The 27,018-nt window shown below is 43.2% G+C and overlaps 1 protein-coding gene across 1 annotated transcript in view; it reads left to right on the top strand.

Moving 5' to 3' along the window:
* The window catches only part of XRN2 (5'-3' exoribonuclease 2), a 380,297-nt gene that overhangs the window by 168,280 nt on the left and 184,999 nt on the right, over window positions 1-27,018 (top strand). Inside the window, exons 18-20 of the mRNA XM_086927507.1 lie at window positions 2,576-2,683; window positions 2,806-2,895; window positions 3,517-3,589. Of these exons, the coding sequence (XP_086783633.1) occupies window positions 2,576-2,683; window positions 2,806-2,895; window positions 3,517-3,589 (271 nt within the window). The remainder of the gene's footprint in view (window positions 1-2,575; window positions 2,684-2,805; window positions 2,896-3,516; window positions 3,590-27,018) is intronic.

Below are 27,018 nucleotides of genomic sequence, written 5' to 3'. Positions count from 1 at the left end.
TACCATAAAGTGCTACACAAATCAATGTAATATATCTTCGAACTTTTGTACTGGAGCTGAATTTTGGCCTGAGCTTCACACACAAATCTGTTTTTGGCATGACATGGTAAAATTCTTAGAGGGTGAATGTTGCTTTGGTTTGATTTCCACCCAATGAAGCCTGATTTGTTTGCTGACTGCGGGCAGAACTTGATAAGTAGTTCGCTAATATCCACTGTTCCTAGAGTCTGTTGTACTTTGTGGCCTCTTTGCAACAATTCCTGTTCATTTTTGCTATTTATTGTAGGCTACCTCAGTAGTTATCTGTGTATGGTATTTGAAATTGAGCACACTGAAGTAATCCACAACAAGAAATGTGAGTTGTCAAGTAAGCTCATCTTGGCTAGTGGTTTGTCCTACAGTATGTGCTCTGTCCCTTACCAAATGATGCGGAAGACAGTTAAGCTTCCTAGCAATGACCTGCAGTTGTTTGTAATTGTTTCTAAAAGTTGCATACTAATACTGCACATTTCCCTTCTTGAAAAGAGACGGTGGTCATTGAAAAAGCGCTTTGTGTGACTTTTAGATATTTGGTATTCCAATGAAATGATCCATAAACATGTTAAGCTTTGGAGACGAGTTTACCTGAATGTCTGCAGTTCAGATATGCTCGCAAGTTTGAAACATCTGCACAGTCATGACCACTTTGCATGTGTTTTTTATATTTTTAGTTTTGCAGCGTGAATCTTTCTGGATTCACTATGCTGTGCATTATTCCGCGGTCTTGTGGTTGGGTCCATAATCGTAGTCTTTTCTTTGTTTTATTTTTCGTTTTTTTTTTTTCCGTAGCCCAGGTGGGCGTCGACTTCCCACCTTTTGGTGTATTTCTGGTTCTGTAGTAGTGGATCTCTGTGTATAGTCATAATCTAGTGAATAGTCCCGCCCATGTGCGTGGACCCCGGAGCAATCAAAAATAATCTCTTAAAGTGTCGAAAAAATGCAGAACTGCACAGACACTGAAGAGATAATTTAAAGACATATAATGCAGCCTAAAAAACAGGCTACACTGTCCAGTACTTCAACTAGAAATTACACCAGAAATCCACAAAACAGCAAAGCCTGTCCAGATTTCCCTTGCCTTCAGCAAAAAACCCCTCCAGAATGATAGAGGAAGACCTGGACAGACAAGCCCCATAGACTGCCATTATGTGGCTCAGAATAGGATACTGTGTCTTTAAGAGAACCTTCCAGAACTCCACAGTATCCCAGAAAAAAGAATCCGAAGATGGCGCCCAAGAGTGGGTGCTTCCGCAGGAACCGCGCCGACGTCACCGGAAATGCACCAAAAGGTGGGACCTCTACGCACACCTGGGCTACAAAAAAAACTACGATTCCGGACCCAACCACAAGACTGTGGAATAATGCACAGCATAGTGAATTCAGAAAGATCTTCAAGCTGCAAAACTACACCGACAGGTAAAAAAAAAACCTTCGTTTTTGGACAAGAAGGGTGCAATTAATATTTGATTTTGTAATTGAACCCTTAATTTTGTTTTTCTTTTACATTATTGCAATTTTGCTATTCAGCAGTGCTGGTTTCCCTTAATTTTTGTCACCTATGAACTTCATCTTTAGCAACAATATAATGGCAAACTGGAGTGTTTTGCATGTAGTTGAATATCTTAAGTGGAATATGTGCTTTTAAGTTTGGCATTAACTAAGACCTTTTGATTTTAACTAAATTTAATGTATATTAAAGTTGTAGAGGCTTTCAGCCAGGCCTCTTCGTCCATTGGTCTGTTGTCCTTTGTGTTTTTGCTTCCGCCCACCACAGCCTACATACAGCATTTTGATAGTGGGTCAGCCCACTTGAACGATTGGCTCCCTTCATTTATGTGCCTGCATTCTGCAGAAAGGGTGCTCTTCTGCACAGATAATCTCCTTGAGCTACAGTGCTTATTTGTATTAATGATTTTTCCCCTTCCAGGACCTGACTGCTTTCCAGACACATTTACTTGATGTTGCTTGAATGTGCTACATGCTGCATGAGCGCTGCAAGCGCTGTGCTATTAGCAACGTTTAATTCAAATGTGACTGCACATGCATGCACACTCACCTGCACATCTTTGAATTTATCCTTAAAACTGTTTACTGAATTTATCCTTAAAACTGTTAACTGAAATAATCAATTGCATCATCCTTGGTATGTGCACAGGGTTGCCCATTTAAAAAAAAAAATATTTATGTAATAAAGATTTGAAAAATCATTTTAAGTGTTGGCAAGCCAGTTGACTTTGCAAATCTTGTGTTCTTACTCCACTATAGTTGGGAAAGGAAATCTAATTTGTCAACAGTGTGTGCAGGACACATGCTGTCCAGTTTCTCATGTGAGAGTTGAGTTCTGAAGTTTAGGACTCTGAGCCCTCCAAACCGTTAGCAAAAATACTTTTCTGTCCTTCGAAATGCTGATGTAGCCTGTTAAGTGCTATATTAATCTTTTCTTGTAGAGCAAACTGTATTGGTTGAATTCGGTTTTACTTTTAATTCTTACTGGGATCCAATATATTGTCAGTAATTCCTAGTGTTTTCATGACAGGGTTGTGCCTCATGGAAGTGGTTTTTCCCGTTCCACTATGCTCCATTTGCTTCAGACTTCAAAGATATTACCGACATGTTCACAGAATTTGAGAAAAACACAAAGCCGGTAAGAGGTTTTTTGTTTCACTTGTGTATTAAGTACTTTCATAGTGGCTACAAAAACATGTGTAGCCCAGAAGTTACATTTATTTACAGTAACGGTTGTCCCTGTGTTTTACAACTTTGCAGTTCAAACCTCTGGAACAACTTATGGGAGTATTCCCAGCAGCCAGTGGTAACTTTCTACCTTCAACATGGCGGCGATTGATGAGTGATCCGGTAAGAATATCTCCTCTAATTCTTTTTGAGCATGCAGGGTCCATCGAGTTTTCATCAGGTTGAATTTTGATGGGAAGGATCCGTTTCTTCCTTTTTGCCTGTCACATTCATACGGTTATCATGGAACAGGGTTCTTTGAGGTGTAAAGAGAATAGACTGTGAAAGGTGCAATTCATCTGGGTTGTAAAGGTAATGATTAACTCCAACATTGTTATGTTCCTTTCACCAAATTCATTGTCTAGTTATCGAGTCCTCCGCTTAAACCCTTCGAAAGATTACTTTTTTCTGAAACCGGAACAGCAGTACTTAATTTGTTCATTTAAATTTTCATATTTAATGAATTGTGCCCTTGCTGCTGACTGCCTGAAACTAGTTTCATGCCCTGTTGACACACCACCATTCAAGCAATGTTAATTCATGTTTTCATCTAGATTGGTCTACATAGAATTTTCTTCCCCTGTGTTCCAACTTCTGTGCCCCTTTTATTTATTGAAATGTAATTCATCTTTAAAGCTGTACCGATGGCGTGTGTTTAGATGAAATTGGATTACTAATGCAAGGTTCCTTCATATTAAGTCATGCACGTTTATATTGTTCCCCTTTGCTATCAACCAAATGAAGGATTCCAGTATAATCGACTTCTATCCCGACGATTTTGCTCTTGATCTGAATGGAAAGAAATACGCTTGGCAAGGTAAATGTACATCTTATTTTTTTCTGTTGCATAAATAGTAATATTACTGTTCATTCTTCTAATGAAGAAAATCCTTTAGTATTTGAAGTTTTATATTCTCACGTGCCTGTCTAAATGAAAGACTTTTAGTTCTGATAATTTAATTGGCCTCAGCTGTTTTTTCAGACTTTTGCATCTCTTACAATACCCACAGTACTGACGCTGTTTGTACAAGACTATAAAAAGACAATCTCATCAAAATTAATTCAGTCACTGATCTTGGATTTTAAGTGGTAAAGGCCATGGTTGGCACCACTGCTAAAGCATTAAATTAGTCTAAAAAATGAATTAATCATTTTCTGTTTTTCCCAACAGCTACATAAGGTGTTTAACTCCTTTGCATTTTAATTGACCATGTAGGGTTCAGTCGGAGCTTTGTTAGTACCTTTATACCGGCTCTATAGAGAGCAAATCAGCATCTGCTTTAGATTTCTTTACTTGAAACTGAACAGTACTAATTTAATGTTTTGTGACCTCTTTACTGCTATCTGGTCCATGCTAGTTTTGGCTTCCCATCCACTCGCTTCTGCCACAGTACTTAGTAGTTGAAACAAACAAGTCTGCTGAAAAGCATCTAGTACAATGCGGTGACCCAGTGCCCCTCAGAACCTGGGTGTACACGAATGTGGAGAATGTGGTTCTGCCAGGTACAGAGTTGATTCCTGCTATACTGAATAATACCCAATAAAACAATACTCAACTTTTCAGCAATCCTCAATAAAACAAAGACCAAATGTGTAGAAATCAAAACTCCACTCCTCAGGGGTTCCACTGATACTTAGTCCTTTTAAACTCACAAAGAAGAACTTGACACAGAAGCTGGAATATAAAAGTACATTTTTATTAACCTCAAATGAGTGAGACTACGTCACACAGAAGCCTTAGCAACTGAATGAGGCAGTCTGTTAGAATGGTCTTACATACTCTTTATCCTGCCCCAGGCATGTAAGTGAGTTGTACCAATTGCATTCCTAAACAAATGGAAAATCTGGAGGGTCAGCAGGTGAGTAGCCTTTGGGGTTTTAGCAGGATATGGGCAAAACATAATTACATAGTTCACAAAGGTTAATCTGATTCCCAACCCAAAAGTTAATCATTAAGACTGTCCCAAATTCAACCTCCAAAAGCCAGACAAACCTATAATTGAAAGCATAACCCATGTAATGAAGAAACATAAAAAGAAACAGTAACAGATGATGAACAAGATGAGGCATGTGCAAGGAAACTAAAAGTTAACGATGTCCTGAACATTGATTGGCAATCTCAGACAAAGATAGATCAGGGAAATTGGCTTTGTGAGGTCGCTTTCAGGTGAAGAGGTCAGTTTCTTACAGTTCATTTCAGAGTCAAAAAGAAACCTTAGTTAATGTATACATGAACTAAGAAGGCCAGGCCACTTTATTCACCAGGCTACCTTCACAGGCCTAAGTGAGGGCAACACAAAATGGTGGCACAGAACAAAATGGAGTCACTCTAGAATTACAGAACCTCAGATCCTCCTTTTGCCATTACGTAGGCAATAACCTAAGATTCATGTTAATCTGAATCTAGGTCTATATCGATATTCATTAGGTCTTCAAGGTGTTGCTGTAACATCTTATTATTCTCTACTTCTCTCGGGACAGGTCTCCGAACACACATAGTAGCACAAAGACTCACTTCTGGTGGACCGTTTTTGGATGCTAGAGGCGGAGCCACTTCCTCTTCCATGGCAACTCAGTCAAATGAGAACTTAATTAACATTTACTTTATAAAATTGCACTGGAATTGCTTGTGCAACTGTGCCCAAAGTCCGTTCAAAGCCTCTCTGGCAGACTTCTATCGTCCATCAAATCTGCTTCCATTGTCTTCTTCCGCATTGGGCCTCTTGATTCAGGCCTCTTCATGAAAATAGGACTGCTTAGTTGGGGTGCCTTCCTGGCAAACACTCACAGCTCACTCAAAAGTCTCAAGGCAGTGCACCAGTGTGTCTCCTCTGCGGTAGACACTACAAATAATGTGCTCTTCATTGGTCATGGGCACAGATCATCTCATGCAGCCCCGGGTCTACATTCTCAGGCTCCAACACATTATTCAGTGTCAGAGGACGCTCAGGCTGCTCTTCCATGGGCACCATAATGTAGTGCCTTTTGTCAATCTTGGATCCTCCGGTGCTCTGCCCTTCCGTTGGAGCAAAGAAAAAGGGGAATGGCCAAAACTCAGGCCAAGGGGCTCAAGGGACCACACTGTCAGAGGTTACTAGCACATAACGGGTAGAAAACTCAAGCATCAGACTAACCCTGCCATCAATAACCCGGATTCTTCTTTCGCTCTTTTGCACTGAACCAGCTCCTCCTTCTTTTCTGATGTTCAACGCCTTCTGATGAAGCAAGCACAATACTTTGGAGATACCATTGATGGCGCGCTGGCGATCGCTGTCCAGCCTTGCTACTTTCTGGGTGCTGAGACTGTAGGGCCAAGACGTCTGCCATTCATCTGTAGCTGTCATTGATGGGAATTAGGCTTAAATCAGTGTTCTGCAGGTCATGACTCGGTCCCGCAGAACCTAGTGACGTAGGAAATGTGACAAAGTTGTTAGTTTCCTTCAATTCAGTACAAAAACAGTTCATTGTATTTAACAAGGGGACTGCAAGCAGGTGGCCTGCAATCTGCGAGGGAGTGGCCATACGCCATGGGAATCTATCTAAATGGATGTCCTCACACAGTGGCATTGTCTAATGGGGTAAACATTTTTCTCTCAATTATGTCTAGGTGTTCCTAAATTCCTTATCTAGAACATCTCAAAAGAGATCACATGATACAGACCATCAGGGACATGTAGAAACCTCCCTTTAATAACTGCATCAGGTGCACTATGCAATACACAGGCTAATGATCAAAATGTGGAAACAAAGACAAGAACTAGAGTCCTGTTATTTCCATTATTAAAACACATTTGGTCCATCACAAATTAAAGCAACAGAAAAAAGGAACTGAAAACCAAATTAGAATAGGTATTGAATATGTCATATTCAAAAAAACGGAAGGTATCTCCTATTGAGGTGGAAAACTTGTCATACTATAATAAGTCAGTTAACCAGTCCATCACCATCCTGACCGTCAGCCTATAAAAGAAATCCAAGTGGGCATGAAGTAAAATTCTTGATAAACCCATCTGGTCATACAAAAGGGAATTCTACTTAATATGGGGGTCCCTGGTACATCACTGAAGCCTGGAAGTGTGAACCTGAACAATACACCAACAATAATAAATGGGCTAACTGGTGAAAGGAGTACGGAAAAGGGAAATGTGACTAGTACACAACTAAAATCACCAATAACTATGCACAATGTGACATTGGTCAGCAGAGAAGGGCCAAAAGATTACTTGGGTGACAGTCAGGCATGTGACACAACACCAAGAGTACGGGTGATGCACAAAAATCAAAATAGTTCACATATGTTAGCTCTACCGCTGGCCGCTACACCATATACTGTAATCTTAGCTAATGTTACAGTTCCTTTTTCAGGGAAAAATGAAACCTGCTTTCCTTTTAAGGAACAAAGCCATATACTACTTAGGAAGGAGAACATGATTCTATATTGCATTAGTTAAATTAGGTCACCTTGTAATAAGTCACAGATCTATAATTTCATCCGTAGGTCCAATCAAGGAAACATAAATCTAGGGCTGCCTGTTCCTTGAGGGAAGGGGCAGTAACGTGACTAACTGCAGGTGACACACTTTGATCCTGTATATCTTATTTTTCTTTAATACCATTATAGCCAAATAGACATGATGCACTGGTGAAGTGTTGTCTCTCTTGTTCACAGTATGAAAATATAATATCTGTGAAATTTAGTATCAGAGCAAGTTCAACCAACTGTTGCTCAAAGATGTACATCGTCATGACATCCCCTAACAACACAGGAAAACTTGTAATAGTATCAGAAGCAACAACATAAAACAAAAACATACATAAAATAAAAAAAACACATGTCAAGCCATCAGATATACGTGCTGTATACCAAGCACAAAAAGCATAGGCAAATTACAATAGCACATGTAAATGAGCGGTGACACACGCACTTCATGCAGCCCAAAACCCAATATTCTAGCCTGCTTGATTAGTCAGGCTTAAAATTAAAAGTACACTTTCTTTTACTTTCCTCACCCTTCTTTTGACAACTGGTCACTAGTTAGTGGTGATCAGCTGTCAAATACAACTTACTGTGTCACTTCTGACACACAGGACCAGCAGGAACAATTCATAGAAGGACAAAATGCAAAAACGTGAAACGCATACATTTTTTCTTCAAAGGAGTCATACAAAAACGAATCTTGTTTCAACATACTGATAACCCCCACCTTACTGACCTAAAGGTCAAAATCTGCCTCTCCTCAGCCCTCTCTCTTCACCCTGAAGCTGTCCAAGACAAAAAGCCTTCCTAACTCTTTCTAACTTGCATTAACCAACCCTATCCAAAACCACATACCATATATATTACTCCCTTTAGGGGCCACAATCCACTCCTATTCCCAGACTCAAAAACATCTACTGTGAATAATTCACACAACACAACATACCAGCTTTAGAACAAATGCTTGTTACCACCCTATGCAAGGGTACTCATTTCATCAACCTTAAATGGATGAACGTCTCAGTAGGCCCAGCTAGAGTTGGAACCTTCAACCCTGATATTAAACCCAAACCTCTGCACCGGGCACATTGGCTCACTGAGCTATGAAAAGCAACCTCAAATGGTAACAAACCTGCAAGTTTGTATTATACACAAATCTATGCATTTACTGAAGCCTGAGACACTTTAAAGCTATTGTAAATGGCAAGAATGCTGTTTAAATAGTCTATTTAACTCAATATCGAATTTGATATCTTGGGCACTTAAAAATAAAGATCCTATAATTGCATTACATAGTAATCATCCTCAGAATGTTCTTTACAGATTGCAGAGATTGGACATTAGACATATCATGTAAATACTTAGAAAAATGAGTTTTTACGCCTGCGCCAAGTGAAATTCCACATACAAATGTCCTCATTATGCAGTAAAACACGACTTCAATTACATTTTAATGCTAGGAGGTCATAGTATGAGTATTAAGCTTTATAAATAAATGAATTTAGAAGCACTTATTTTTAATAATTATTTTTCATAATTAATCATTATTTTTAATAAACCCAATCATTTTTGATAATTCTACATATAAAAGCAAGCTGCATCCCTTGCCTATAATTTTAGACTCATTCATTCACAAGCCTAAGCACATAAGCCTAACTTGGAACATGATACATTTTTGCGCCACTTTTTTTTTTAAGAAGGACAATTATCTGAACATAAGAACCAAGAATATGCTTATAAAAATGCTTAGAGAGGAAACCCTTAATTGAAATGTCTTCCTGCAATACAAAATAATGAACCTTAGTTTTGGAACCTTTGTAAAACAACATTCTGAAAATCAAAGATTCACCCGTGTTTAACTGAGGGCGAAGTCCTGCCTGAGTAAACATTCCTGTCTATTCGTGATTGCTTCGTGTTGCTTGCTTAGCGGCAGCAACAGCTGTTTCTTAGTGTTGAAAACGTGGGCACGGTGGCTGTCTATATAAAACTAAGACTTTCAAGTTTCAAAATGCGTGTGTAATACAGCAAAATCCAATGTATTCAGATGTTTGCCTGTTAATATCTAATACAATGTATCTAAAGAAAATGCTGTAAGTTTATTTCTTGCAAAACACACAATTTCGTTTTTGAGGGCTTTTTTATTCCTAGTGAATGAGAATTTTATTTTTTTAAGCATTTAACAGTTTGTACATGTGTGGAATTGCTTACTCTACAAATTATATAGCAAGATTTAGCTAGTTTAGCATATCACATGGTTCATTTCAGGATTTTTATTTAATTTCTAATTAATATTAATTAACTAACATTTTGCATAACAGACTGAAGACCACAAGAAAGACCTCAAACACATACTGAGCTCATTTCAGACATAAACAGAAAGGGGTCAAACACTCAGGACACACAATACGGCGCGCTTTAGCCATTCATTTCATTTCATAAATAGCGCCATCGCGATTTACTTACAGAAGTTGCACTAATGGGAAAACCACAAACATTTAAACACACATTTAACCCACAGATCAACACTTAGGACTGAAACAAAGGACAGCCCACGGACTGTACTGAAACCAAACCATTTGTAAATACTAGTTGTAAGTCCTATTTACAAGAAACGCTTCTCAATAGTGTTCCAAAAGACTGTAAAAACAGCCCCACAGACCTTTATTTCCAAGAAGCCAAGATGCACTCAATTCACTAGTTTTGGCTGGCAGAACACCAAAAATCGCTCTGCAGATCTCCATTCATAAAATTGCACAGAGCAGAGGATCCTTGTATGCATTATGTCCATATTTTAATTCCCTGGGGATACAGAATCACCAAGGAAGAAATGTTTTTATACCTAAACCTATTTAGGTATTCCCTCTAGGGGAGCCGGCTAATTTACTTCACATCACACTATTGTACCTCCAAGAAAAGCAACACATTCTCTTGAAAACAGGCATGCCAAAAATACTGCAGAATATGCAAGTATTATAATCAAAGTAGTGCTTAAGGTACTCTTCGTACGTTGCACCGTTCAACAAAACCAGATAGAGAAAAATCTCCTCATTACCTGCCTACACAAATTGCAATTCGCATATATAAACCTATATAAATACACAAATTCCAAAGCTATACCAAACAAATGGTTGTCCAAATTCTAACTGCCAAGTTCTAAATGACCGAACTCTTTTTTTTTTTTTTTTTTTTTTTTTTTTTTTTTTTTAAATACTCACGCCAAAAAGGTTCTCAGTCAGGAGTGACATCATGTGGAGGATCAAAATCAGGAGGATCAAAATCAGGAAGATCAGAAATATACCTGGCCGCAGAGACAAAGAATCCTCAGAACCTCCGTGCAGAGTACCTCCTTAGTAGAGTCCCTCCTTAGTAGAGTCCTGTCCTCCTCAGTAGATTTGTCTTCTGACAAAATCACTCCCTCAGATAGCCACTTCTCTGAGGCCCGCGTTGGCCGTGCCATTTGAAGAAATCAAAACTCCACTTCTCAGGGGTTCCACTGATACTTAGTCCTTTTAAACTCACAAAGAAGAACTTGACACAGAAGCTGGAATATAAAAGTACATTTTTATTAACCTCAAATGAGTGAGACTACGTCACACAGAAGCCTTAGCAACTGAATGAGGTTGTCTGTTAGAATGGTCTTACTTCACGTGTTACATACTCTTTATCCTGCCCCTGGCATATAAGTGAGTTGTACCAATTGCATGCCTAAACAAATAGAAAATCTGGAGGGTCAGCAGGTGAGTAGCCTTTGGGGTTTTAGCAGGATATGGGCAAAACATAATTACATAGTTCACAAAGGTTAATCTGATTTAGATGGCACTGCAGGGCATGGCATGATTACATGTACAGTGTCCCAACCCAAAAGTTAATTTAGACTGTCCCAGATACAACCTCCAAAAGCCTGACAAACATATAATTGAAAGCATAACCCATATAATGAAGAAACATAAAAAGAAACAGTAACAGATGATGAACAAGATAAGGCATGTGCAAGGAAGGCATGTGCAAGGAAACTAAAAGTAAACGATGTCCTGAACATTGATCGGCAATCTCAGACAAAGATCGATCAGGGAAATTGGCTTTGTAAGGTCAGTTTCAGGTGAAGAGGTCAGTTTCTTACAGTTCATTTCGGAGTCAAAAAGAAACCTAGGTTAATGTATACACGAACTAAGAAGGCCAGGCCACTTTATTCACAGGCCTACGTGAGGGCAACACAAAATGGTGGCACAGAACAAAATGGAGTCGGACTCGAGAATTACAGAACCTCAAATGAGTCACAAAACTAAAAACACATCAAAAATAAATCAAAGTTTGCATTTAAGGCTAGATATGAGTGTGTATATGTGTGTGTGTGTATATATATATATATATATATGTGTGTGTGTGTATATATATATATGTGTGTATATATATATGTGTGTATATATATATGTGTGTATATATATGTGTGTATATAGATATATGTGTGTATATATATATATATATATGTGTGTATATATATATATATATATATATATGTGTGTATATATATATATGTGTGTATATATATGTATGTATATATGTATGTATGTATATGTATGTATATATAATTTATTTTCCACAGCTCCCTCACGAAGGAAACAAATGGGTCGCACTCCACGGGTTATATTTTGCAATTTTTTATTTTCTCATTACATTCCACAGGCAGATGTTACGATCTACGCGTTTCGGTATTTCAAATACCTTGCTCACGATCAACCGTTCACTTGACTCCCCCTCCATGATATACTTGCATTACATTGTATTCATTACATCACTTCCTGTTAGGGGTTTGTCAGTGCCTCTTGGTTTTATGGGACATGTAGTTTTTTTACCAAAATGTTATTCTTACTCCATATTTGCCCAATACATTGATTATGATTTGAGATGTTCTGACACATTTAGTGATGCTAGGATCCCTCTAGTGGGATTAATTAATTAATTTTTCATTTCATGTTTAATTTGATGGCTAGTTTACCTCTGTTAATACATAAGCAGTCACAATATTTACTACTGATATTTTCCCTCTAGTGGGATGACATTACGTGTTTAATTTGATAGTATTAATTCAAAGCCAGTGACTTGGGTATCTTTAGCTGCTGAAATTTCAACTCTTATTGCCCCTTAATGGGACTACCTTCTAGTCCCCACTGTTTCACCATATTGCTTTTTTCTGGTTCATATCATAGTATTAGAGTCCCGCTTATGAAATTCAGACATTAGTAACATTTCCATTCTCATCATTATACATTTTGCGTGTCATACCCAGTCATGATACTGTGAGTATATATTGGGCAACCAACCATTTATCAAAGCGAAACTCTCACAAATGTGTGTGTAACTCTTCAGACTGATTCAACCCATAGGGCGTTAAGGTTCGTAAGTTTAGGATATGGCGGGATTCCGCTGCAGGGCGCCGCACCCGTTTTGAGCGCTGTTGGAGTGACAAAAGGAACCGGCAATGGAAAATATATATATATATATATATATATATATATATATATATATATATATATATATATATATATATATATATATATATATATATATATATATATATATATATATATATATATATATATATATATATATATATATATATATTTATTTATTTATATATATATATATATATATATATATATATATATATATATATATATATATATATATATATATATATATATATATATATATATATACTCACTCTCCACAAGCTGCCCTTGAAGGAATGGTCACACAGATAGGGGTTTCTGCACAGCACGCCACAAGCAGCTTACAGCCGGCATGCTGCATCTCCTTTGTAAGCCATACGCGTTTCGAGCAATGATAGCCCTTGTTCACTGGCCACAGACGAAGAAAGCAGGTGAGTGTTTGAATGTTTTTTTTATTCAAAAGGAAGTCCCGCCCTATGGGCGTCACCACAGGGCATTCTGGTCTTTGTAGTCCCTACATGGCAGAATCCATTGTTCACTTGCGCAATGCGTTGCTTTCTCCATCAGTGTAAATATTGTCCCATCAGGAAAGGTTAATACAACCTGCCGGCAGCCTGCCAAATGACCTTGTGGCTCAGGCCCCCCATCTTCCAAGTAGTGTTCCAAATCGCGAGCACCATGGATCCGCACTTGTGCGGCGGGACCATTCCGCGGTCGGACTGACCGTATTTATTCTCTCCACAAGCTGCCCTTGAAGGAATGGTCATACGCGTTTCGAGCAATGATAGCCCTTGTTCACTGGCCACAGACGAAGAAAGCAGGTGAGTGTTTGAATGTTTTTTTATTCAAAAGGAAGTCCCGCCCTATGGGCGTCACCACAGGGCATTCTGGTCTTTGTAGTCCCTACATGGCAGAATCCATTGTTCACTTGCGCAATGCGTTGCTTTCTCCATCAGTGGCTTACAAAGGAGATGCAGCATGCCGGCTGTAATCTCTAATATATATATATATTCTCTCCACAAGCTGCCCTTGAAGGAATGGTCACACAGATAGGGGTTTCTGCACAGCACGCCACAAGCAGCTTACAGCCGGCATGCTGCATCTCCTTTGTAAGCCACTGATGGAGAAAGCAACGCATTGCGCAAGTGAACAATGGATTCTGCCATGTAGGGACTACAAAGACCAGAATGCCCTGTGGTGACGCCCATAGGGCGGGACTTCCTTTTGAATAAAAAAACATTCAAACACTCACCTGCTTTCTTCGTCTGTGGCCAGTGAACAAGGGCTATCATTGCTCGAAACGCGTATGGCTTACAAAGGAGATGCAGCATGCCGGCTGTAAGCTGCTTGTGGCGTGCTGTGCAGAAACCCCTATCTGTGTGACCATTCCTTCAAGGGCAGCTTGTGGAGAGAATAAATACGGTCAGTCCGACCGCGGAATGGTCCCGCCGCACAAGTGCGGATCCATGGTGCTCGCGATTTGGAACACTACTTGGAAGATGGGGGGCCTGAGCCACAAGGTCATTTGGCAGGCTGCCGGCAGGTTGTATTAACCTTTCCTGATGGGACAATATTTACACTGATGGAGAAAGCAACGCATTGCGCAAGTGAACAATGGATTCTGCCATGTAGGGACTACAAAGACCAGAATGCCCTGTGGTGACGCCCATAGGGCGGGACTTCCTTTTGAATAAAAAAACATTCAAACACTCACCTGCTTTCTTCGTCTGTGGCCAGTGAACAAGGGCTATCATTGCTCGAAACGCGTATGGCTTACAAAGGAGATGCAGCATGCCGGCTGTAAGCTGCTTGTGGCGTGCTGTGCAGAAACCCCTATCTGTGTGACCATTCCTTCAAGGGCAGCTTGTGGAGAGAATATATATATATATATATATATATATATAGAAAAAACCATAGGTTTCAGGCCTTATATAGTTAGGAGTTAGCATTTAAAAAGGTGTAATGAGGCTATGCCCCTTGTTACACCTCTCTGCAACGCTGCCCCCTGCCCCGTTTGCAGAGGGGGAACTAATTTCCCTTGCATCCTGGGGGCCAACTAGCCCACCAGGAGCCTCCAGTATGCGCCAGGGGGCTGCATTGCAGAGAGGTGTAATGAGGCCACACCCTTTTGTACACCTCTCTGCAACGCAGCCCCCGTGCATGTTTGAAGAGGGGGAACTAATTCCCCTTGCATACTAGGGGTCCCTGAGGGCCAACTAACCCACCTGGAACCTCCAGTATGCGCCAGGGGGCTGCATTGCACAGAGGTGTAATGAGTCCATGCCCCTTTTTACACCTCTCTGCAACACAGGCCACTGGTGCGTTTGCAGAGGGGGGGGGAGACTAATTCCCCTTGCATACTGGGGGTCCCTGGGTCATATCTGCCCAAACACCGATATTCCGAACGACTGAAAATGACTTTTCTTGAGAAACATTTGGATTTTAATTATCATGTCCTATACTTTGGCATTTTTGAAAGACTGACTTTGAGGATGCTATAAATTACTCAAGTCTCCACTAATTGTGTGGGTAAAATGGATACCTAGTCACTTTGAATAAGAATGTAGTTGCGTCTCGTCTAACATTTGGAAGAAATATCTAACTATATGACAACAGGATACAGACATAACTTGAAGGAAATAAGAACGCCCTAAAGAAGTTCTGTTGTACAGAACGAAACGTTTCGGCTGGCTGTGGTACATAAACTTAAGGGAAATAAAAGCATTTGAATATACACCAAGATTCAGCGCTTCAATAAGTACTCTTAAGTGATATGATTTGATTGGACTTATTGTGCAAGTGGTGCTGTGCCAAACTTCGGAATATTCTCTACTACTCTCTACTACTCACTCTCTACTACTCACTCTCTACTACTACTCACTCTCTACTACTACTCACTCTCTACTACTACTCACTCTCTACTACTACTCACTCTCTACTACTCACTCTCTACTACTCACTCTCTACTACTCACTCTCTACTACTCACTCTCTACTACTCACTCTCTACTACTCACTCTCTACTACTCACTCTCTACTACTCACTCTCTACTACTCACTCTCTACTACTCACTCTCTGCTGCTCTCTCCTGCTCTCGCTCTCTCCTGCTCTCGCTCTCTCCTGCTCTCGCTCTCTCCTGCTCTCGCTCTCTCCTGCTCTCGCTCTCTCCTGCTCTCGCTCTCTCCTGCTCTCGCTCTCTCCTGCTCTCGCTCTCTCCTGCTCTCGCTCTCTCCTGCTCTCGCTCTCTCCTGCTCTCGCTCTCTCCTGCTCTCGCTCTCTCCTGCTCTCGCTCTCTCCTGCTCTCGCTCTCTCCTGCTCTCGCTCTCTCCTGCTCTCGCTCTCTCCTGCTCTCGCTCTCTCCTGCTCTCGCTCTCTCCTGCTCTCGCTCTCTCCTGCTCTCGCTCTCTCCTGCTCTCTCCTGCTCTCTCTCCTGCTCTCTCTCCTGCTCTCTCTCCTGCTCTCTCTCCTGCTCTCTCTCCTGCTCTCTCTCCTGCTCTCTCTCCTGCTCTCTCTCCTGCTCTCTCTCCTGCTCTCTCTCCTGCTCTCTCTCCTGCTCTCTCTCCTGCTCTCTCTCCTGCTCTCTCTCCTGCTCTCTCTCCTGCTCTCTCTCCTGCTCTCTCTCCTGCTCTCTCTCCTGCTCTCTCTCCTGCTCTCTCTCCTGCTCTCTCTCCTGCTCTCTCTCCTGCTCTCGCTCCTGCTCTCGCTCCTGCTCTCTCTCTCTCTCTCGCTCCTGCTCTCTCTCTCTCTCTCGCTCCTGCTCTCTCTCTCTCTCTCGCTCCTGCTCTCTCTCTCTCTCTCGCTCCTGCTCTCTCTCTCTCTCTCGCTCCTGCTCTCTCTCTCTCTCTCGCTCCTGCTCTCTCTCTCTCTCTCGCTCCTGCTCTCTCTCTCTCTCTCGCTCCTGCTCTCTCTCTCTCTCCTGCTCTCTCTCTCTCTCTCTCCTGCTCTCCACACATATACACATATATATATATATATATATATATATATATATATATATATATATATATATCTCTAGATATATATATATCTCTGTATATCTATATAAATGCATGCATACATATACATACATGCATACATATGCATGGTATTTACATGAACGTTTAAAAAACACTAATAAAAGCAAAGCTAAAAAGCCACCTCATTACAAACAGAATGGCTTTAACTTAAATGAGGGCGAGATCTATTGCATTTTCAATGCTTGTTTACTTTGATTCCATCAAGATGGCATTCAGATGTGTCACACATTTGCCATAAACTCTGAATGTTAGCACTCTAGTTGCTCATTAGATCACTGTAGTAAAGCTACTACTCACCAGAGAAGTCTGCTGCTGGTATTCAAAGTGCATGTTTCAGTCTCTGGTGGCCATCTTGGGAGACTGCATGTCAGAATTTTTTAATGAAATAGAAAAGGATTTGAGAAGTCACTCAATGTGCCCTAATTTTTCTTTCTGAAGCACTAATCCTACTTTCTATGGCAAAATAAACCCCCTCATTTTGTTCCTTTTTAAATTAAAGGTTTTAAGAGTTACCACTTTATTCCAATCAAGATGGCTTCATGTGTGCTATACCTTTGTAATAAGTAGGACTGTTAGCGCTCTAGTTCTTTAGAACACTCTAGGAGGCTGCAGTAGAACACAAAGGAATCAACTGACCGTCTCTGTCCTTGTTGAATGTACATGTTTTACTGAGTGTCAGACTTCATTCTCACATGACTGAGAAAGATAATGTGAATTTACAGAAAATATGCTTTCAGTTTAGCTTTTAGATCCCCTTACAAACCACTGTGGGAAAAGCATGAGATAATAGTTTTCTTTCAAACATGATTCATGATATCACAGCAGAAGGCTTTTTCACATGGTAAAATCACCTTAGAACACACCACAATTCCTAAAATGAGTGTGGTACCATCAACAAATGATTTATAATGTAACTAAAGTCCTAAAACCCTCTAACTACAATGCTTTTTAATGAGGTACTATCATGTATATTGGTCCTAAGATGGCTGCCAACACTTCTTGGATGAAGTGCTGACAGCCAATCAGATCAGATGTGTGGTTAGGCTCCGCCCAGATATATGTGTTTTTGAAGTTAATTTTCATAAAAACCACTGGAGCAATTTTCACCAAACATAGCAAAGGCACATCTGCGTACCAGTCCCTACAATTTTGCAAAGTTTGGCGTTATTCCGTTCAGCGATTCGGGCTGTAGACTTGTCAGACTGTCCTATGGAAATTAACATGGGGAAAACACGTTTTGGGACCCCCTTTTTTCTCAGCCCCCACTTCACGAATCCCCCCGAAACTTTCAGGGAAGGAGCGGAGCTGGCCAAAATTTCGGAAAATTACACGCAAATTCCTCAACCTGCGCCAAAGTTATTCCCAATAGAATGTTGCGGATTTCCTATGGTAGCTAATCCTAACTATATATACCTACTGGCTATCGCCAGTAGGTAATCCACAGAATTCTCCCAAGAAGACAAGCTGTCTTGCTCACACAGTGAGGGGGCATTACATAGACGATAACACAACATAAATGACGGACTGTACAAGGCAGTATGCCTTGTACAGTCCGTCATTTATGTTGTGTTATCGTCTTTGTAATGCCTGTAAGAGTGGCTCTATATGTACTGGACCAAAGTAAGGTACAATGTGTATAGAGTCCTCAGTCCCCAGAGGTTTGGCAGAGGCTAAAGTTAGATATAACCTTACACTCTAAAGTTGTAGCTTGGTCGAGCAGTAAGGCAGTATCCGAGGACTGTGTAAAGCATTTGTTGTACACAGTCAGCAAATGGTCTCATACATTCAAGAACTGAACTCAAGGCCGATTGTTTTGTATCAAAAGATATAGTTGATTTACTAGTAGTCACTGCGGCTCCACAGGACTAGGCGAACCAAGGGACAGCCTGTACAATTAGAAATGGTTGGATTTAGAATAGTGTTGGATGTGGGTAATGGAACAACATGGTGAGGTACTAGGGACCTACCAGAATCAAAGGAGATTTGCTGGGTATGGTCCACCGTTCAGTTGGATTCAAAGCAATGACTGAAGTGAGGTCCTTGATGGTTGTGAATCACATCAATGGCATTGCACGGCACAGTACTGTAGCTAAAGGGAAAGGGTGACTGGATGTCAGTTAATGTATGCACGTAAATTCAATGCCACCTTATCGCAAGACCTGATTAATTACTAGTGAGCTAGGTGAATATATTGATGCCCCTGTGGTGGCTTTCTTAGATTCCATGCGTTCACAAACCAGTCTGCTGAAAAGCATCAGCAGCCATTTTTAAACAGTAATTAGATAAATATTGATGGCTCATTGAAACGCCAATGTGGATGCTACAAGTGAAACGTTAAAATACTCATGGCAAAGTAGCCGATGTGAATGCGTGTTGATACTTTGAATATTTATATGCTGATACTAAGGCTATGATTTAGGTAGAAAGTAATTTTATTAGGTTTTGGAACTGTTCAAGTGTTGCTTACTGTGTTCATAAATCCAAACTTGAAATGCAGTGGCATTTTTTTGGGAACGTTGCATTCTTCTGAATTTCTTTAATGCTCCCCTGTAGATGCATGCAGAATTTTTACTTTATTCAGGTTGCAGTAGCCATGGCGGTACACTTCTTTTTAAACCTTTACACATTTTAAGACTTTAATTAAGCTTTGTTTTAATGTCCTCTTTCCTAATGACTTTGTTGGTTGAATTAAGTGATGTAGGAAAGTGCCCTTTCTGCATTGTTGCCCCTAGCCTTTTGCCCAGATACCTCATGCAATTTGACTAAGTGTGCCCTGGTCACTGCTGATCGGATTCCTAGGCCCTACTCTGTAAAATTGTTTTCACAACAGGAACAGCTCTGGCCTACCTGTGGTATTAAGGCATGGTAGCCAAGGAAAGTACTCTGAGGGCTGCAGCATGTGCTATGCCACTCTGAGACCTCTCACCACAAGCATGCGCTACTGCCATTGTAGCCTGCTTGTTGTGGTGCAGTTAAAAGTGGACATTGCACACATCCCCATGTGCCATGCCTGCCCAGCACTGCATAAGGGCTAGGTAAGTCTCCCTTAAAGCAGGGTGCCCTATACCTCATGTGAGGACTTACCTGCATGAGAAGGCAGGCCCCTATAATATCTTAGGCCATTCTTGGATATTAGAAGTATCCACTAAAGCCTTTCTGAGTATATGGTCTGGAAGCTGGTCATTGCGTGTTTCCCAGCACTATTATGGCTTTACTGAATCCTGGGATGTTTGGTATCAAACATCTCAGAATAATAAACCTGCACTGATTCTAGTGTCAGATGTAGTATTCTCTCCACTGTGGGGTCCCTTTGGAAGAGACCCCTGAACACACTACCTGTTTCTGGGCACCTTTTGTGGGAGCCTTTGTTCTCTGGGCCCAGAAACACAGCCTTTCCTGGGTGGAGGTGTTCACACTAACCCCCCCCCCCCGTCCGTCCGTCCTCCTCCCCCAGGTCTGGAAGAGCCATCTGTGGCAGGGGAGCTTCAAAGGCCTTGTTATCTTTGCAACGTGACCCCCAGTCCTGCCTGCTATCAAGAGCAGGCCCCCCTTCCTGTTATATATATTTATATATATATATTTATATGCTGATACTAAGGCTATAATTTATGTAGAAACTTTTTTTATTAGGTTTTTGAACTGTTAAAGTGTTGCTTACTATGTTCATAAATAAAAACTTGACATGCAGTGGCATGATGTTGAAGGTTTGCATTCTTCTGAATTTCCTTAAGCTTCTGCTGTAGAAGCATGCAGAATTTTTACTTTGCTCCAGTTGCAGTATGCATGGAGGTGCCTTTATTTTTTTTAATTTTTTTAATTTAACCAGACACGAAGACACCCCTGCACCTGCAACCCTTTTGTCATGAGTTGCCCAACTGACTGTGTCCAGCAACTCTCCAGGTTCACCCTCCAGTCGTTTGTTTTGCAGCGTGAATCTTTCTGGATTCACTATGCTGTGCATTTTTCCGCCATCTAGTGGTTGGGTCTGGAATTGTTTTTTTTTTTTTTTGTGGTCCAGAAGGGCATTGACATACCACCATTTGGTGTCCTTTGGGTCGCCATCTTCAGATTATTTTTTCTGCTGTTGAGTCTGGATCGTTACAGAAGAGTTGGCCAGAGAATTGACGAAAATAGAAAATCTTTGAATCGGATTTCCACACACCTGACTACAGGTCAGGTAACCGGGATGACTAAGGAGAAGGTTCAACTAAGATCTCGACGTTTAACAAAAAATGCACACAGGGGGCTCCCTGAGCACGGGGATGGACAGTTTTACAAATGGCAAAAGGCTTAAAACCGCGGTGGTGCCGTCCGCAGTGAGCTATGGTAACTATTGCCCCAGTGGAAGAACAAAAATTGGCAGAAGAAATATCTCCAGGAAGGACTCGCCCAATGGTTATGGTCCCTAGGTTTCAAACGTGCCTGGTGGATTCACGCACAAGGCTTTGCTCCTGTGTGTGAACTGGTGTTGGGGACATAAAAACATGATACTTACATCCATTGTAAATGGCACCTTGTTTGAGCCGGGAATCATGGTGTTATTTGAAATTCTATTCGCATTTTGTAACTTGGTAAAGAAAAGTATAATGTATCAGCTTTTAGTCTAACAATTGTACTGCATTGTGGCAAGAACTGTTCGGACTCAAAATTAAAGTTATTGTGCTGACCGTGAGTATCATAAGACGGGTGCTTCGGAGACAGCTGTGAGTGTACTCCATGATAACCCGTACACTGTTAACCCTAAGGCCTTATGAAATTGTAGGCTAAAGTGTGGCAGCAGTGATGTGGCAAAGCGTGTGGTTGATTTAATTAGAGATTCATATTTAGCTGGCAGAGATTTACTTGAAGCGGCTGTTGGGAAGGAACAAGTTGGGCTTCAGCAACAAGAAGGCAAGGGAAGTTTGAACCATGCATGAGAGACAACTGTCAATTATCCTTGCAGGCGAATGTGTAGTGCTGCTCTGGGGGTGGCAGTTTAATGTTCAGGGTGCCCTGGATTGACACAGCGGGTGGGAATGCTCTAACGCTCAAGGCAGCGGTGTTTGAATTCAATGCGTGCTTAGAAAAAAACACGTGGGCATTCAATTAAAGCCCACGGTCAATAGTATGGGTGTTTCGTTAGCGTTCCTTCTTTGCTAGAAAGGAGTATGCGTGGCGCTGCTCTAAGAGTAAAAGTTCAATTCCTATGGTGGCCTGGGTAACTTAGCCGGTGAGGGGGGGGAGGGGCTGTAACCGAGCCCGTAGTGTACCATTAAACAGCGTGCTTGAGAATGACCGCATCTGCATTCATTTAGAGTCCGCTGTCGTGTGTGGCATTCAGGTGACATGCCGTCTCTACTGGAAAATGCATTGACCTTTAGGCGCGGGGAGGGTGGTACTGGCAAAAGGAGAGTAATGTGTGATGGCGAGCTCATAGAATGCTTGTGTTTTGGTGGCCATGAAGCATGGTCTTAAACCAGGTAAAAGTTTGCCTAGCGTGTAGAGTAAGCAGATGTGTCTAGAAGGTCCCAGAGCCTAGGCGGGTTACTCACGGTTGCCGCGTTGGTCATGCGTCCTTTGACCTGCCCTCATCCACCGGGCCCGGGGGTGCCTGTGTTGCCCTTGATTCGAGATTAAATCAAACTCGTGGGGGGTCATGTGATCGGTCACATGGTGTTAAAAGGGGTGGGGATCATGCCACGTTTGAGTGGCGGCCATTTCTGAGTTGGTTAAACTCAATGAAAGGGAATGAAAGACTGAGTGGGCTGGGATCCTGTGTGTAATGTAGTGTATGATTTGACTCCGTATATTAGTAGAACTAACTAACCTTACCGTCCATAAATCTTGGTATCCACAGCATCGGTTTTGTTTCGGGTCACAAATGGTTGTGTGCCCCACTAATTAGGTCTGATGCCCAACCCAAAACTTGGGGGTGTTATGTTCCTTTGATTGTGACTTTTCTTGATTTTTAGCAACAAGATGTGTGCGATAAACGCTGCTCAGTATGTATAGAGCTATGTCCCTGTGTACTGTGTATATGGCGGTGGCGATTTTAACCTAGTTTTACTGCTCTTGCAAGTTGCAAATGATGCCTGGTTAGCGAGGTAAAATGGGCACATCTATAGCGGAAAAGTATCTATATAGATGCTTGTCCGATCCTCATGTTTACCTCTCTTGCTGAACTTATGGTCTGCAGCTTTTATTACAAGTTTTCAGGGAACTCCAAGGTATATCCTCGTTTATGCCATTCAGCGGTGTATCCATCTTTGTTCTCTAATAAAGAGGTTTCTCTTTGAGATGTTGGGAGGCTTCCAAAATGACCCACTTGAGGGAATCTGGTGTATGCATTTTTTCCAGGTAGTGGGTGCACATCTTGGTGTTTGTTTTGTGGCAGCGGAAATTGCTGCGATGTTCAGAGATACGCTGTTTTAATGGGTCGTGTGGTCATCGCTACATAGTAGAGGTTGCAAGGGCACGTGAGTAGATGTATACAATTAGCAGTATTAGTTTGTGTGGGTGCGCATCTCCCAAACAATCATTATTCAGCGTGATGCTTTTATGGCTAGAGGTGAACGCACATGCAGTGCATGAGCCACATGGATAGGTGCCTGTGACTGCTGGTAATTGTCACAATGTTCCCTGCTTATTAATGGCCTTAGGTTTACGTCTAGTGTTGATGAGCATATGTTTCAGATTTCTCGAACGCTTGATTGCAAACCATGGGTGCTCAAGTTGTAGTGACCCCGTGTTTAGTATATTCCAATGTTTTTTCAACACCTTAGTTGGTTGGATATTGGTGTGTAAGTTGTCACACAGGTCAAGGTTTCTGTCCTGACTTTATTTTTCTCCTCTAGCAGACTTTCTCTATTGTTGTTACGTGCTCTTTCTTGAGAGGGGGGTGTTTCTCAGAGGATAATCTGTTAGAGATTTTGTGCAAGGGCTGCTGATTCAGTCTTGTAGTCATCCACTGAACTAAAATTTCTCTGTATTCTGAGGAACTGCCCGAAAGGCAGTTTTTCCTTCAGTGATTTAGGGTGGTGACTGCTGAAGAGCAGAAGGCTGTTACGGTCTGTGCTCTTTTTATACATTGTTGTGAAGAGCCCTCCTAGTTTGATGGTCAGATCCAAGAATGGTATTTCGGAGGGAGATGCAGAGGTAGTAAATTTCAGGTAGGGGTTAAAGTCGTTAACCCACTTGAAAAAGTTTTAAGTTTCACTGTTCCCATGCCAAAAAAATCAAGATGTTGATAAAGCATTTCCATAACCGGATGTTGTCATGGTGTAGTGTAGTTCCTATTTTTCCTTTAGGCCCTGCGCATAGGAATAACATAAACAGCAGCGTAGACGTAGGACTGAGGTCTTCTAGGTCTCTACTGACTATGTTAGACTAAATTTAGGTCTGCGCCAGCTAGCTCAGAGGTCACTGGATACTTTCTTGAATGAATAGGAAGTGATCAGCTTCCCTGGCTCAGACAAGAAGGGATTCAGCTTCCGACAACCGCATAAACATGACAACTTTGCTCCCTCAGAATAAGAGTCAATCTCTAGAGTCGTGTGAAACAATAGACAGCTATTTCATTCAGTCAGATGTGCATATTTAATTTCACCAGGGTGCAGAAAATAGAGACTGCTCAATAAATAATATCTTTTATTGAAAACGCCAGTCTTCCTTCACATGCAAGAGAAATGAATTGCCACAATTGCAATACTTAATGTAAAGTACGTACAGTAAAAGGAGTATTATGAAATAATACTGTAAAAGCATTGATCTGAAAGAGACACATTAGTGATAGATTCCTTACCTTAGAATATCCCCAGGCGTCAGACTGGATCCGGAAACTTTTGCGTAGCAGTACCCTTGCGAGTCGGTAGGCGTCGTCTGCGGCTCCGCGTCCGTCGTCGGCGTCATGGGCACCGTGATGTCGTCTGAGTACTTAGACGACGCCGCCTCCGCGTGCTGACGTCAGTTCTTCTTTTTTCCGCGCCAGCCAGCGCAGATCTGGGAAGAGCAGTTACCCTAGTCAATTTTTGACTAAGTTTTTGGTGATCTTTTTGATCCATTTCGAAGTCTGTACGACTCCGACGGTGCCGTAGGGATGCCCGGCTTCAAGCATTGCGACGAGTGCGACCGTACCATGTCGGTCACGGATCCCCACTGCCTGTGCCTGACGTGTTTGGGCGTCGACCATGACGAGGCCTGCCCCGACTGTCTGGCCCTTTCGAGGAAAGCCAGGCGGGAGCGGTCCTGCAGGCGCCTCTAACTCCGGCAGTCGGCCCCGCGCCATGTGAGGTCCTGGTCCCACGGGAGGTCGAGGGACAGGTCGCGGGGACGGAGCCGTCGCAGCTCCGGGAGTCGGCGCCACTCCTCCGGGTCCAAGTTGTCAGGTAAGAAGCATAAGAAGTCGAAGAGGCATCATCGCTCGTCGGACTCCCCCCGACGCTCGCGCGATGCGGGTGACACCGCCCACGCAGCTCCTCGGGAGTTGCGGGCGCCGCGTCAGGCCCCATACCCTCCGGTCCCTGGGCTGAACACGACGCCGGAGGAGATTGAGCAATTCCTCATGGCCATGAGGTCCCTTTCTCCTCAGACGGGCTCCGCGGCGCCTTTGGGCCCAGCGAACCAGTCTGGGGGCCCTAGTGGGTCGGGGGCTTCAACCCCGACGCCGTTGGGTGCTTCGGCCCGACGCCGCCGGCGCTTTCGGGCCCGGCGCCGCAGGGCCCCACGATCCCGACACCGCCGGGCTCCACGATCCCTACACCGCCGGTGCCCTCGGGTCCGGCGCCGCAGGGAACAGCGGCTCCGGCGCCGCCGGTGCCTTCCGGCCCGGCGCCGCTGGACCTTCCTCGGGCTCTGGATCGTCATCGGTGGGCCTTACGACCCCCCCTGGTGTCGGTCCGTGTGGTGTCACCTCCGTCCCCGATACCTCCTTTACTTCGCACCCGACGCCGTTTGGAGATTTTTACTTCTACGAAACGACCTCATACAATTACGACCCTGAATCTCAGAAGATGGGTGATGAGGAGGGGTCTGAGGACCCTCTGACCAAGGAGTGTCAGTGTAATATGGACTGAGCAGGAGACCTTGGGGAGGCCAGTGGCCTGGACACCTCTCCAGACACTGGATTTGTCTCTCCTCCTACCGTGGCTTCGGAGGAAGGGGCTACCTATGGTGTGGTGTTGACGAGGGCTGCTAGGGCCTTGGGCCTTGAGCTCCCCATCGCGGCCGTGAGGACTAACCTCCTCACAGAGGTCCTTAAGCCGCAGTCATGCTCCATGGAGCCTCTGCTGCCGTTTACTGAGGCCTTGACGGACGTTCTTTTGGGCACTTGGTCCAGGCCCGCTACGGGTTCGCCCGTAGATAGGAACGTGGCCAGACGCCACCGCCCAGCTCCGGGCGACCCATGTTTCCTGTCCTCCCACCCCACCCCCGAGAGTCTGGTCATCCAGGCCTCTAATTCCCAGACCGCATTCCCGACGGCCCTGCCGGACAGGGAATCCAAGAGGTACGAGAATTATGGAAAGAAGATATTCTCGTCCCTTAGTTTGGGACTGTGGTCTTCCAACACCGCATGCCTCTTGGGCCGCTACACCCACTCTCTGTGGGAGACGGTGGCGGAGGTGCTGCCAAAGTGCCCGTTGGAGATACGGGCCAAACTCGGCCAAGCCCTTGTGGAGGGCCGGGACGCAGCCAAGTATTCCATCAGGTGTGGGCTGGATACTACCGACTCGCTGGGCAGAGCGATGGCTACGGCAGTGGCGGTGAGAAGCCACGCCTGGCTGAGATCCGCCAATTTTTCAGCAGACGTCCAAAACACTCTTATGGACCTGCTGTTCGATGGCTATCGCCTCTTTGGCGACAAGACAGACCACATGCTTGAGCGCTTTAAAGACTCCAGGGCTACGGCCAAGTCCTTGGGCCTCTCGGCCCGCGCCAGCAAACGGGTGCCTTTCGCTCCTTTCGTGGCCAGGGAATGGGCGCCCCCACACGTGCCGCCGGCTACTCGCCGGAGACTGTCGTCCAGCGCGGCGGCGGACGTGGGAAACCGACGCGGAGGCAGTCGGGCAACCAGGCAGAGTCAGTCCACATCTGCCCCGCGGCATCCACCTTAAACCCTCCTAGTCCGTGATTTTCTGCCCATGTGACACCAGTGGGAGGCAGGGTTCGCCATGACCACTCTCACTGGCGCACTGTCACTTCGGACAGGTGGGTGCTGCAGATTGTCCGAAGGGGCTACTCCATCCCCTTCGAGACGACTCCTCAAGCCATGCCACCGCAACACCACCACGTATCGGGGGAATCACTTGCGGCTCCTGCAGGAGAAGTT

The sequence above is a fragment of the Lissotriton vulgaris genome, chromosome 6 (genome assembly GCF_964263255.1).
Source record: "Lissotriton vulgaris chromosome 6, aLisVul1.2, whole genome shotgun sequence".
In the NCBI taxonomy this organism is placed as follows: Eukaryota; Metazoa; Chordata; class Amphibia; order Caudata; family Salamandridae; genus Lissotriton; species Lissotriton vulgaris.
This window is presented reverse-complemented; position numbering and strand designations above follow the sequence as displayed.